At 50.4% G+C, this 13005-nt stretch overlaps 1 protein-coding gene across 2 annotated transcripts in view; it reads left to right on the top strand.

The window, feature by feature from the left end:
* ESYT3 (extended synaptotagmin 3) overlaps positions 1-13005 on the top strand; it is a 51033-nt gene that overhangs the window by 12957 nt on the left and 25071 nt on the right. For both annotated transcript variants that reach the window (XM_025448721.3, XM_035704800.2), the window contains exons 2-5: positions 6110-6151; positions 8045-8179; positions 10926-11002; positions 12862-12928. In XM_025448721.3, the coding sequence (XP_025304506.1) occupies positions 6110-6151; positions 8045-8179; positions 10926-11002; positions 12862-12928 (321 nt within the window). The remainder of the gene's footprint in view (positions 1-6109; positions 6152-8044; positions 8180-10925; positions 11003-12861; positions 12929-13005) is intronic.

Here is a 13005-nt window from a genome sequence, read left to right on the forward strand (position 1 = left end):
GGAGTTCCGGTCACCCGGGTGATCTGGGCAGGTACCAACTGGGCTCTGAGCCTCCCCTCATCTGTAAAGTGAGGATGATTGTGGCTTTGCTGTGCACGTTATGGGGTGTTAGGAAGATGAAATCAAAGTATCTGTGGAATGTCCTTTGTAGACTCTTAAAGCGTGGCCTACCAGTGAAGACTCCGGTCTCAAGAGGGCAGTCCCCTGCTAAATTAGACTTTCTACGAAAGAGGAAAACCTCGTAGTTACATACTTACATAGGTGTTCTGAAGAGGAGTGAGGAGGCAGGATGGAGGAGTACAGACTTGGTGGTGAGACAGACCTGGGTCTGTGTCTCAGCTCTGGCACTCCGGAGCTGCTGACTGTGAGCAACCTTTCTGAGCCTTAGTTTCTTTATCTGTGCAATGGGGCTGATAAGGGATTAAGGTGAGTTCTAAGGGATAGGAGATAACATGAACTCAAAAGGTTTGAAAATAGGATGGGAAAAGATATAACTGGGCAACTTTGAAACAAAAGTAAACTAATGGCAATTTTAATTAGACAAAATAGAATGTAACTCAGACACCTCCTAAAGACCAGGGTGTTATAATCCTAAAAAGAATAGTAATTAGGGCAGCCCAGGTAGCTCGGCGGTTTAGCACCGCCTTTGGCCCAGGGTGTGATCCTGGAGACCCCAGATTGAGTCCCATGTCAGGCTCCCTGCAGGGAGCCTGATTCTCTCTCTGCCTCTCTCTCTCTCTCTCTCTCTCTGTGTCTCTCATGAATAAATAAATAAAATCTTTTAAAAAAGAATAGTAATTAAAAAGGTAATCTAAAAAAAACCCGGTAATCTGTTAGACATGTATGTACTGCATAATATAAACTTGAAATGTAAACCAACAACCTGACACAACTACACAGGGAGGTGGATAAACCAACATTTGGGCTTGGAAACTCTAATACATTCCTCTCTAAAAATGATAAATCAAGTAGACAAAGAGGAAATAAGGATAAGAATATTCAAAGGGCATGATTTTTTTTGCAAAGGATATGATTAATAAGTTGATCATACCTGCAACAGTCACAGAAATTAATCATGCACTAGGCCACAAAGGAATTATCAATATATTCCGATTGATTGCCATCCTACAGACTGTGCAGACTATAAAGAAATGGAATCAGAAAACAATAAATAGCTTTAGAAATCTCACATGTCTAATTATTTAAAATTATTCTATTAAAAAATCATTGTTTCAAAGGTAGTCATAATGAAAATTACAAAAAAAAAACAAAAAACGGGAGCTGAATAATGATGAAAACACTATGCCAAAAATCATAGGGGAATTTATAACTTTGAATTTCTCATAAACCAAAAACAAATAAAATTTACAATTCTAAGAACATAAAAGAGCAACAGTTTTAGATCAGAGAAGTAGGGAAAGAAATAATAAAATTAAGGGTGAAAATGAACAAAAATTTTCATATGAATGCAAAAGGAAAAGAAAATTATTAACAACAACCAAAACTAGTGCTCTGAAAGATTAATACAATGGACAAAACCTTTGTCAACCTTGATCTATTAATAAAGAGAAAAAGATGAAAATAAAATCTAGAATGAAAAAGATAACTACAGATAAAGCAGATTAAAAATAATAAAATATTATAAATAAATATCAGTACATTTGAAAACCTAGATGAACTAGTTACATTTCTAGAAAAATATAAATGCCAAAATTACCATAATAAGAGATAAGTGGACCTTTATACACCATTAACCACTACAGAGAGAAATGGTAATTTCCCACCCCAAGAAAGCTGTCTTTATAGAAACTTCACTGATCAGAAAATTCCTATTATTTACAGGTTGTTTAGAAAATAGGATATGGAAAAGCTGTCCCACTAGTTTTACAATTTATTATAAAATCTTTGTAGCAAAACTAAATATGAATTGTACAAGAACAAAAATTGTAGGTACCGCTTTGAATTGTGAGTGTATAAAACCTAAATGAGATATCAGGCTAACTAAACGAACTGCTTCAAATGGGGCTTATCCCACGAACTAGAGACAGTTTTGTTTTATAAAGGAACATCAGTTAACTTGGCCACTTTAGTGGATGAAAGGGGAAAATAACCTGATTATCTCAGTAGATTTGAGAAAGTGCTGAATATAGTTCAATACCCATTTATAATGAAAGCTCTCAGAAATTTAGCTCTCCAAAAGAACTTCCTCAATCTGATCAAGGCTGTCCTCTAAAAATCTACAGCGAAAATCATGCTTCATGGAAAAACTTCCATTTGATGTCAGGAACAAGATAGAGCTGCTCGCTGTCACCACCACTGCGTGGTGTGGTGCCACAGGGCTTGGCCTGTGATGACAAACCTAGGAGAAATAAGAAGGATGAAGATAAGAAAAAAAAGGTTATTGGAGATTATAAGGATCATGTTGCAAAGCCACAGTGATTAGAACAGTGTGGCACTGGCCTACAAACAGGCAATAAAGCCATAGAGTTCAATGCCAAGTCCAGAAACACACTGGAGGACACATGAGAAGCTAACGTGAGGAAAGGTTCTTCAGAAGTTAGGAAAGACGGGATCTTTTTTTTTTTTTTTTTTTTTTTGAGTATATGATAGTAGAAAATCGCCTTAGTGGGAGTCTGTATGCCTATCTTACCTGCTGTAAAAAATTTCGGACAGATTAAAGACCTTAGTGCAAAGCTAAAATAGAAAGTCAGCAGTTAAAAACATGGAATAACTTTAAGAAGTTGGAGTATGGAAAGACTTTTTCAAAAGGCCAATTATAATGGAAAAATGACTAATTTGTCTCCATCAAACTGAGGAAGCATTGGGGCTGAGTAGCTGTTCCCTGAGTGGCTCTCTGACATCCTCCCCTGGTCCGGGACCTACCCTGGGGGCAGCCGCAGAGAAGATAGCCTGGCTCTGGGTTTGGTATCACTGGGGAGTCATGACAGGTGCTGAGCTTGAGGCCGAGGCGAGCCGGCAGGGTGCCTAGGGCAGAACAGGGTTACTTGATGGTTCCTTATTTTCTCAGCCTGAATCGCTGCTCTCATCAGGGCATTCAGACTTGCTCTCTAGAGGAATCTCTTAGCAAGGAGCCTCAAACACGAGTGTGGCTGGCCAAGGGACCATGAAAGCAGTGCGGGCCCTGGGCGTTCCGCTGCTGTCCACACGTTCAGGGTGAGTGTGGGCCACTCTAATGCAAAGAGCGGGTTGGTCATTAATACCACACAACCAGCCCTGACGGAACTCTAGAATCATGCCAGGAGCTTGTTAAAAATAAATTGCAAGGCCCCACCTGGCAACACTCTGATTCAGTAGGTGTGAGAGGCAGCTCAGGAATCTTTGTCTGACTGGCTCCCAAGTGTGGCCATGGTTGGACCTGCCAAGCTGGATCGCTTTTCCAGGGTGCAGGAGATCAGAACTCAGCTCCCAGGGATGCAGAACCTCCCCTGGAGAGGCAGAGGGTAGGAGGTGTAGAAAGGATATACACATCAAGTGAGAGTGCAGTGGTCAGGGTGGAAGGAGGAGACGGAGGGGTCCAGCCAGCAGGCTTGAGCAGAAGAGAAGCAAAGGTGTGAGTGAAAGCCCAGCCGTAACCCACCTTTCTCCTTTGTGGGGGTCCCCCTCCCTGCACCTTGGTACTGATCCTGCACTGCAATGGTCCGTTAATTGCCTGCTTCCTTTACCAGCCTAGGAGCTGTGTGAAGGCAAGAAGCTTGCATTCATTTATGCATTCATTCATTCCACAAATATTTATTAAGACATTCATATGCCAGGGACAGGGACTAATAGGGAACAAGTCTGAGTCAGCCCCCTCGAGCTTCCAGTCTAGTAAGGAGGCTGGCAGTAAGACCAAGTAGCTCTAATGAGGTGTATTCAATGCCGCAGTGGAGAACCAGCAGACACCTAATAGGGACACCTATCTCTGACTTGAGAGATCAGGAGAGGCTGCTTGGAAGAAGTGAGGTCAAAGATGGTGATGAATGGAGCCAGCAGAGGACTGGATGTCTGTTTCCTCCCCCCATGGAGGAGTTTTTACTTCAGTGCTGGCCAGTATGATACGGACCAATGAAAATGTCTCACGCTCCATTTGCCCGGTACCAGCTTGGGACCTGACCCAGGGCAGCAGCAGGGAATGTGGCGAATAGGCTGCCTCTCCCCAGCTGAACCCGATGGGCCGTCCCCAGTTCCTGCGCACAGCCCCCAAGATTTCCTTTCCCATTATTCCCTCCTGTTCCTGCGGACTGGGCCAGCTCCCCCTCTGGGAACCAGGCAGTGATTTTCCTGTAGCACCTGGGAATATTAGATGCTCCTTCAAGTTGGTATGGATCAGTATCTAGAACTGGGGAATCTAAGGCTGGAAGAGAGCTTGGTGTTCCTGGAGTCCCAGAAGCACTGGGCTTCTCTGACTTCTCAAGGCTGTTAAAACTGCTCCTAAGGGGCGCCTGGGTGGCTCAGTCAGTTAAGCAACCCACTCTTGATTTTGGCTCAAGTCATGATCTCAGCGTTATGAGATGGAGCCCTGCATTAGGGTTCCGCACTTAGCAGGGAATCTGCTTGGGATTCTCTCCTCCTCAAATAAATCTTTAAAAAAAAAAGAAAAACTGGGCAGCCCGGGTGGCTCAGCGGTTTAGTGCCACCTTCAGCCCAGGGTGTATCCTGGAGACCCCAGATCGAGTCCCACGTCTGGCTTCTTGCATGGAGCCTGCTTCTCCCTCTGCCCGGAATCTCTGCCTCTCTCTCTCTCTCCCTGGTCTTTCATGAATAAGTAAATAAAATCTTTAAAAATAATAAAAAAGAAAAACTGCTCCTAAAGGAACTAAATTACTTTATACTCCTGGGCACAATTGTCTAGGCCAGGGTCTATGTTTGGGCCTTCAGGGCGTCCCCAGAGCTAGCCCAGGGCCTGGTGTGCACTAGGTGTGTGAACTGCATGGACACGTTTCCTTTCCTGAGCTTGGGAGGTCCTATGCCCACCATGAATCTGATTCTGAGTTGGCCTTGTGCTCCAAGGACTTGGCGACAGAGATGACCATTGCTACCATTTTGCTGATCCACGTTTTGTGTCAGGCACCAGTACTGTCTTACACCTTTGTCCCTGAAAACCTTGGGGGCTGGGCTGGGGGTCTTGTGAGAAGCTCAGCAGACACTGGGAGAGACTGAGAGTCTTGCAAGGGGTTAAGAACCCTCAGAATCCGGTCCTGCAAAGGTTAGCAAGTAGGATTGTCACTTCTCCTGGGGATAACCCCTCCAACCCAGGGATGGAGCAGGACTCGCTCAGCAGACAGTGGCTGGCAGCTGTGACCTGAAGGAAGCTCGCCTATGTGACTACAGGATCTGGCCTGCTGGGGAGGGGCGCTCCCATTCCCCAGTTACCTATGAAAACAGCATGAACCAACACAATCCTATGTGTTGCTAAGTGGAAAAAAGCAGATTACAAAACACTGTGACCTCAATTTCTGTGAAAACTACATATCCTTGTTTCTGCCAAGAGCCTGGAAGGAAATGCATCAACCTGCGTAAGGGTGGTTGTCACTCAGCATTCTCTGATAAAATATCTTTCCTTTTGCTTGCCTGATTTTCTAATTTTTCTCCAGAGGCTGTGATTACTTGTGTCATTAAAAGGATAAGGAGGACAGAAGTGGCAAGGAGCAAAGTGGGGTGGTACCCTGGGCCAGTCGGATGGGGGTTCCGCTGGGTTTCCACTGGGAAGGTGGGGCTTATTTGCATAAGCAAATGAGGGGTTCCAGCCCTACCCTTCCAGCCTGAGGGCTACGGGGTATAGTGGGGATGCTGGGTGGGAGGGTGGGGAGCAGTCCGGGACCGCCCACCTGTAAGCCTCCCAGCTGGGAGGAGGGAGGACGAGGTGTCAGTGTGGGCAGCGCATTGCTGGTTGCCTGCAGCCTGCCCCACCTGACAGTGCGCCCGGGGCAGGGCTGGCTGAGCCTCCCGGCAGGTGCCGGGTGGGCGCTGAGCAGGGCAGGGAAGCAGAGCAGAGGTGGGGTGAGTGGAGTGAGTGGGGTGGGAGCAGGAACCCCAGGACTGCGCTGCTGGGTCTCCAGGGGCGGGATGCTGTTGAGTCTAACTCACCTTCGGGGCTTCTCTTCCCCAGATCCACTTCCCGGATGTGGAGCGGGTCGAGTGGGCCAACAAGGTAAGGCTGCGGTGGGCCTGCTGGGGCTGGTCTCCTGGGCCTCGTCCTCTTGGTGCTCCCGGGCTGAGTGACCCCACACTGGGTGGGGGCGAGGCGACCATGGACTAAGGCCCGCTGGCAGTAACGGTGCCCGCTGGGGCAGAGATGGCCCTTCTGCCTGTCTCGTTCCCTTCCCACCCTCGGGGTTCTCATTTCCAATGACTTTCTTTAAACACACACACATGCAACAACAACAACACCTTTTTTACAGTCTGAAATTAATGACAGTCATAGCAGAAATGTTAGAAAATACAGAGAAGGATTGAGCAAAACGCAGCCCCCCAGGAGGCCAAGTTCAGCACTTCCCAGGGAGAGGGGGGCCTATCCCGGCGGCCGGCCCTCACTCGGCTGCCTAACCTCTCCGAGCGGTTCCCGAGCGGTTCCCTCGTCTGTGCAGTGGGAGTAATGATGGTCGTTGCCCTGTGAGTTGTGAGGACTCATGAGGTCATGAGAGCACCACGACGCCTGGGATGTCAGAGTCACTGTCGTCATCCCTCTGGCTGCTGTTAGCTCATGCGCGGATCCCCTGTGCGCCTGCTGCCTGCTGCCTCAGGGAGGGCCCGGCTCTGTGAGTCCAGGTCTGGCCCTTTCTTACAGACGAGGAAGCAGAGTCTGGCCCCTACCTGATGAGCCCAAAACTGTCTCCTAGACGTGAAGGCTCATATATCCTCCCACCCTCTCAAGTATCCTGATTCAGTACCTTTTTCTAGGACAAACCTTGCCTTTGTTCTGGTTAGAACAGCCCGTAGCAGGAGTGACTTCAGTTTAGGTATAAAAAAGGACTTCCTGATGGTTTTCGAGCCAAGGCTGATAGTCTTGTGTTACCAGAAATGTCATTGCCGTGTGGGTCAAGACTGTTCCCGGCCTGCAGGTAGAAGTTGGAAGGGGATGGTTCCTTTCAGAGGAGTGGCTGGATTTCTGTGGATTAACGCAGGGCCCGGGTCCCCTGGGACAGACCTTGTTCTGAGCCCCCAAAGTTCTTCCTCCCTGTGTGTCCGCTAGTTCATGGGTACCCCCGTGTGTTACACCCTTCTTTCTTGAACTGACACACACTATCCCTACACAAGGCGTTGGGGATGTGTGACTGGGGATGAGGCTCCCGTCCTCAGCTGTGTAGACAAACCACACACTGGGGCACCGAGTGTGCTCCGAAAACCTTGTGCCTGAGACCCATTGGGCAGCCCACACAGCAGCGAGTGAGGAAGATGGGACCAGCTCCTAAAGGGGCCCCGAGAGAGATGGGGGCAGTAGAGGCCTGTAATCCCACTGCCTCAGGCTCCCCTGATGGTGCATCTGGTGACCGCGAGGGGCATCTGTGTTTACAGAGTCCAAGAGAAGGAAGAGGAACGTGTCAGCCCTGCTGCTCCCTCCCTACCCTTCTCTGCCTGCTTCCCAAATCCGGGCTAGGAGTTGCTCTGCTGCAGAGATCAGCCAAAGGCAGCCTTTTCTGATTGCTAGAAAAAAAATAAATTCACAGAAAACAAATTAACTTTGTCTTCTGTGACTTTTTTTTTCCCTAAGCCTCTGGCACCTGCTACTTCTTGATGACACCACAGTGTTGGCTCGGATAGCTTATGTTTCAGCACAGAACCAAAAGGTTCGTGATACTAGGTTTAGTGACTCATGGTGCTCTGCAAAACAGCACCAAGACGCATTGCCTGGGCAAGTGTGAGAACTGCTGCTTTAGTTACGGGATGTTTGATGGACAGATGGATGGATAGCTGGTAGGTGGGTGGGCAGGCAGGCCTGGGGTGCTACAGTGTAAGGTCCCGGGGCCAGGTTGTCCTGGGCAGCCCTGGGTCTTGGGTGGGGGAAACAGACCTGATCCCCAAGAGCCTCCTCTCGTCATCACAGATCATCTCTCAGATCTGGCCCTACCTGAGCATGATCATGGAAAACAAGTTCCGGGAAAAGCTCGAGCCCAAGATCCGAGAGAAGAGCAGCCACCTGAGGACCTTCACATTCACCAAGCTCTACTTTGGACAAAAGGTGGGTAATGTCTCAGGAGGGGCAGCCTGTCTCTACTTTGCAGACCCTGCCTCAGGTCACGCACCTGACCGGGAATATCCCAGGGGACCTCCCCAGGGGCCTGGCCCCCACCTGCACTTTTCAGCCTCCCAGCCTCAGTGGAGACCCCTCACCCCCGAGTCCCAGCATCACCATCTCTGCAGGTTCAAAGGAAGCCTGGCTCAGAGACAACAAAAAGGAAAGGTGGGAAATAAGTCTGCGTTTCTTAAGCCAAATTTTGAAAACATGCCATGTTGTCGAAGCCAGCCAGAGAGAGGGATGTATAAGTCGTGCTTGCTGAGGCACCAGCTCTGAAGATCACACCTTCCCAGGTGAGGTGGTGCCTCAAAGCAGGGGCTAACTCTCTACCAGCTGGCCGATTGTGTCAGTTAGCGTTACAAACCCAACACTAGTTCTGTGAAGCTAATAGGTGACCTAGGATAGAGGAGGTTTGCATTTGACATTCCTGACATCGTGTCCCTATTCTTGACAGCCTCTTCTTCCACCCTCTTGCCCCACTCCTGCTGCCCCCAAGTGCCCCACTGATGTGAGTCTTATTTTTGTCATTTGAAAATTCCTCCCCCAGGAGTGCCTGGCAATTGGGCTCAGTCGATAGAGCATATGACTCTTGATCTCAGGGTTGTGGGTTTGAGCCTCAAGTTGGTCATAGAGTTTACTTAAAAAGAAATGCATCCCCCAGAACTGCTATGATGTCCATCACTTTGTGGGCACTGGCATCTGGTCTGGTGTGGGACAGGCAAGTGTCAGAGCACACGCTGGCCTGCCCCGGAGCATGTGCCCAGCTCTGCCCCACTAGCCACCTGAGCGGGCGCGGAGCAGACAGGCCTGACCCCTGGAGATCCCGGCTTATGCGTCTCGAACTCAACCAGGACTGGTTTGTCTCAGCACCTGCTAGTTTGTTGTACAGTCCCTGCTTCATTCATGCAGACTCACGGAGCGTGGCTGAGTGCGAGGCACCACAGACAGAAAGGAGTGTGACTGTGGCCCTGCACAGGGAGGTCACTTTGCCCCTCCAAAAGGAGGGGCACTGTCCTGTTATGGAGACAGACACATGACCTGGTGGCCCAGCACATGGCCGTGTGCTCACAGGGGTGGAGGAGTGTGAGCACCCAGGGGGACAGGGGCACGGGGGCTGCGGTAGTCAGGGAGGACTGCTGGAAGCAGGTGATGTCTGAGCTGGCATTTGAAGGACTGAGCAGGCCCAGAGCCCAGGAGCAGGCGGACGGCTGTGTTTATGGCCGAGTATGATGCCTGTGGGATGTGGTGCTGCTGGGAAGCCATCCCTTGGGCCTAGCGGTGACTCTAGGCTGTGGGGGCCCCTTACAGCGCCCCACTCCCCTCCCTAGGCTTCCACTGGCTTTGCTGGGTCTTTAGCAGCAAGACCCTGGAGGCCAGGGTGGAGCCAGGTGCTGTGCAGCCTGAAGCTCCTACAATTCTGGGGGGACCCTCTTAAAGAAAAAGAACATAAAAATGTAAAATCAGGAGAAAAATGAATATTAAATAAATATGAGAAGGAACAGGAAAATAAACCGCAGTGAATTATACATTTAAAAAGTTGACATATCACACATACCACAACCTGGAAAAACTACATGATGATTTTAATTAACTGCTCAAGTTGTCCCTATGATACATTTTATCCTGCATTTTTGGCTCCGTGCTCTTTGATAAGCTTTTCATGTGACAATGCATTTGGAAATGTCACTTTCTAAGGAGAGAATAGAAAGATAATGGGATCTTCTCTAGTACGGTTGATTGAGTTTTTTTCCTCCAACACTTCATTGTGAAAAATCTCAAACATACAGAAAATGTGAGAGCATTATGCAGCGAACCCTCTGGATTGTACAACCGCTAACTTTTTGCTATATTTGCTTTAGCACGTATCCACACATCTGTTTTTTTCTCATTTTTTTTCTCATTTTTTTTAATGCATTTTAAGCCAGATTACAGACATTAGTGAACTTCGCCCCTAACTACTTTGGCATGCATAGAACTGAAATTCAAATGATACTTATTTTTTTGTTTTTGATAAATAATAACCAGACCCCACTCCAATGCCCAATAACCTCCTGAGAGGAGGTAAAGAGAGGAGTGGGGTAGGGAAGAGAACTTAGGAGCTCTGCCCTCGGCCCCAGAGCTGGGAGACTATGGCCTGGCCCTAGTGTGAGGCACTTTAATTTCTAGGGTCAGAACCCTCAGCTGGAGACCCTGCCTTCTTGTCTTGCCCTTAGGGAGCCAACTCCTACTCATGTGCCAGGGCTATTTAAATGCCTCCTCCTCCAGAAGCTTTCACTAACCTCATCTATCCGAAGGGAGGTGCTCCTGAAGTCCCCTGATCCCCATGTGACAGCTGGGACTGCACTTCACTGTGCCCTCCCCCACCATTGTCTCCTCTGCGGGGCTTCCAACCCATGAGGGCAGGCTCAGCCTGTCTTGCTCCTGGCCTTCTCCCCAGTCCAACGCCTGGCACACAGCAGGTGCTCCGGAAACATCTGTGGTAGGAGAGAGAGAGAAGGAAGGGTGCACATTCGAAGGGGGAAGTACCATGGTTCCAAGGACAGACGGGCTGCAGCCTGAATTTCTCGGTGCCTCATCCCAGGAGTGAGTGATCAGTTGTTGTGGACAAAGCCCCGTGCTGGGCGTGGGCCCAGCAGCCATCCATTGCTGTAAGATCCCTGCTGACCTCTCCCTCTGACATCTCTTCCAGTGCCCCAGGGTCAACGGTGTCAAGGCGCACACTAACAAGCGCAACCGAAGACAGGTGGTCCTGGACCTGCAGATTTGGTGAGCCCTCTTCCCTATGCGAACTAGGTGTAGGGGACCTGGGAACGCTGCGTGAGAACAGGTGGTTTGAAGATGGAGTAGCATATTTACATTCTAACTTGGGGTGTGAAGGCGCCTCACAGCACACAGAGTCCCCAGTGCCCTGGGCTGGAACACAAGGTCCCTGCTTGGGACAGGGAACGATATCAGAATGGATAGTCTCCGGGAAGCCACTGCTGTCTGACCCCTCAGCTCAGGCCTAGCTTCTCCCACAGGAGAATGCTCTGGTACCCAGGCCCAGGCAGCAGAGCTTTCTTGGAGGTCAGGGCTAGTCAGTTGGAGGCTCACACCGGCTCCCTTACAGAGGATGTAGAAAGAGGGAGCAAGTATGGCAAGAAGATGTGGGGACTCATGGTAAGGCCCAGGGAGCTCTGAGCACGGGCTGTGAGAGATCCGTGGGAGAACCGGACTCTGTGGCTCCCCAGGAAAACAAGGAGGCAAACACACGTGAGTGACTGGCTCAGTGGGTTGGGCAAAGCTACCTCTTTTGAATGATGTTTGTAGCCAGCTTGAGTCTGAGAGAAGGGACATTCAATGCAGGAAGTCTTCCTGGAGGTGGCGAGATTTGACTTGTGCTTTAATGGACCAAGGATCCTTTAAGGGATCCACCCACCAAGGGACGCCTGGGTGGCTGTCAGTTGAGCGTCTGTCTCTGTTTCGGCTCAGGTTATGATCTCCTGGGTGTAGGGTCCGGCTTGCCTGGGGCTCTGAGCTCACTGGGGACAATGCTTGAAGGTTCTCTCATTCTGCCCTTCCCCCATGTATTCGCTTGTGCTCTCTCTCTAAAATAAATAAATCTTTAAAAAAAAAAAAAAAAGGTGGGCAGGCTGGGTGGCTCAGCAGTTTAGTGCCACCTTCAGCCCAGGGCCTGATTCTGGAGATCCAGGATCGAGTCCTGTGTTGGGCTCCCTGCATGGAGCCTGTTTCTCCCTCTGCCTGTCCCTGCCTCTCTCTCTTTGTCTCTCCTGAATAAATACATTTTACAAATCTTAAAAAAAAAAGGACTAAGGATCAACTGTGGAAGTTCGAGAATGTTGCATTCCTCCCCAGTGTCTCATTTCCTGTCCTTAGCCCAGGGGCCGGCACTGAGAGCCTATCAGGTAGATAGGAGCCAACTCTGGGAACACCCGTCCCCATCTGGGGGATGTGTTGGGATGATGGTGACCTGGGCTCTCCAGCTCTGCCACAGGATCCTGGCATGACCACTGAGGCACGTCAGGGCCATCTGGCACCTGCTTCGCTTCTCCCCAGCTCTGGCCGCCCTGGGGTCCCTAGATTGCCCCACTTCCAGAGGGACCCACCCTTTCTGTGACATCCTGCAGGTATTTGGAGGCTGCCCTGCCTCTCCGCTTCGTCTTCTCCTTCAGTCCTGTGACAGGGTCTCACGATCTTTACCCCCAGAGGCGCCCGTTCTGGGCTCCCTGTGCCCGTCACTTGGTACGAGCCGCCAGCTAGACGCAGCTTCCTGTGTCCTTGGGGAAGAGACCTAAGCAGAGAAGGGGCAGTGGCAGAGGGGTGGGCGGCACGTGCGTCAAGAGCCCCTGCTTCAGCTGTGTGGGGTGTCGCGGGGCAAAGTAGTGCCCAGAGTCCCTGCCCTGCGGGCAGAGGATGTGCGCGGACCCGCAGAGCACGGGGGGCGGCCTCCGGGGCCCGGCCTAGGTCAGCGTTTGTGCAGAGCTGCGGAAGGCCGAGGCTTCTGGGAGCCATGGCCAGGTGCTGCAGGGCGTGGTGGCCAGCTGTGTGGCCCTGGGCAAGTTCCTGGTCTCTCAGTGGTGGCCCTGCCCCTGCCCCCGACCTTCCTTCTCCCTCCCCGCTTTCAGCTACATCGGGGACTGCGAGATCAGTGCGGAGCTGCAGAAGATACAGGCTGGCGTGAACGGGATTCAGGTACGTGGGAGCTGGTGGCACGGCTCCCCCTCCACCCGCCGCCCACGCCGCTCCTGCCCCTGCGGTGGGGAAGCGGC

Source organism: Canis lupus, chromosome 23 (assembly GCF_003254725.2).
Source record: "Canis lupus dingo isolate Sandy chromosome 23, ASM325472v2, whole genome shotgun sequence".
Lineage (NCBI taxonomy): Eukaryota > Metazoa > Chordata > Mammalia > Carnivora > Canidae > Canis > Canis lupus.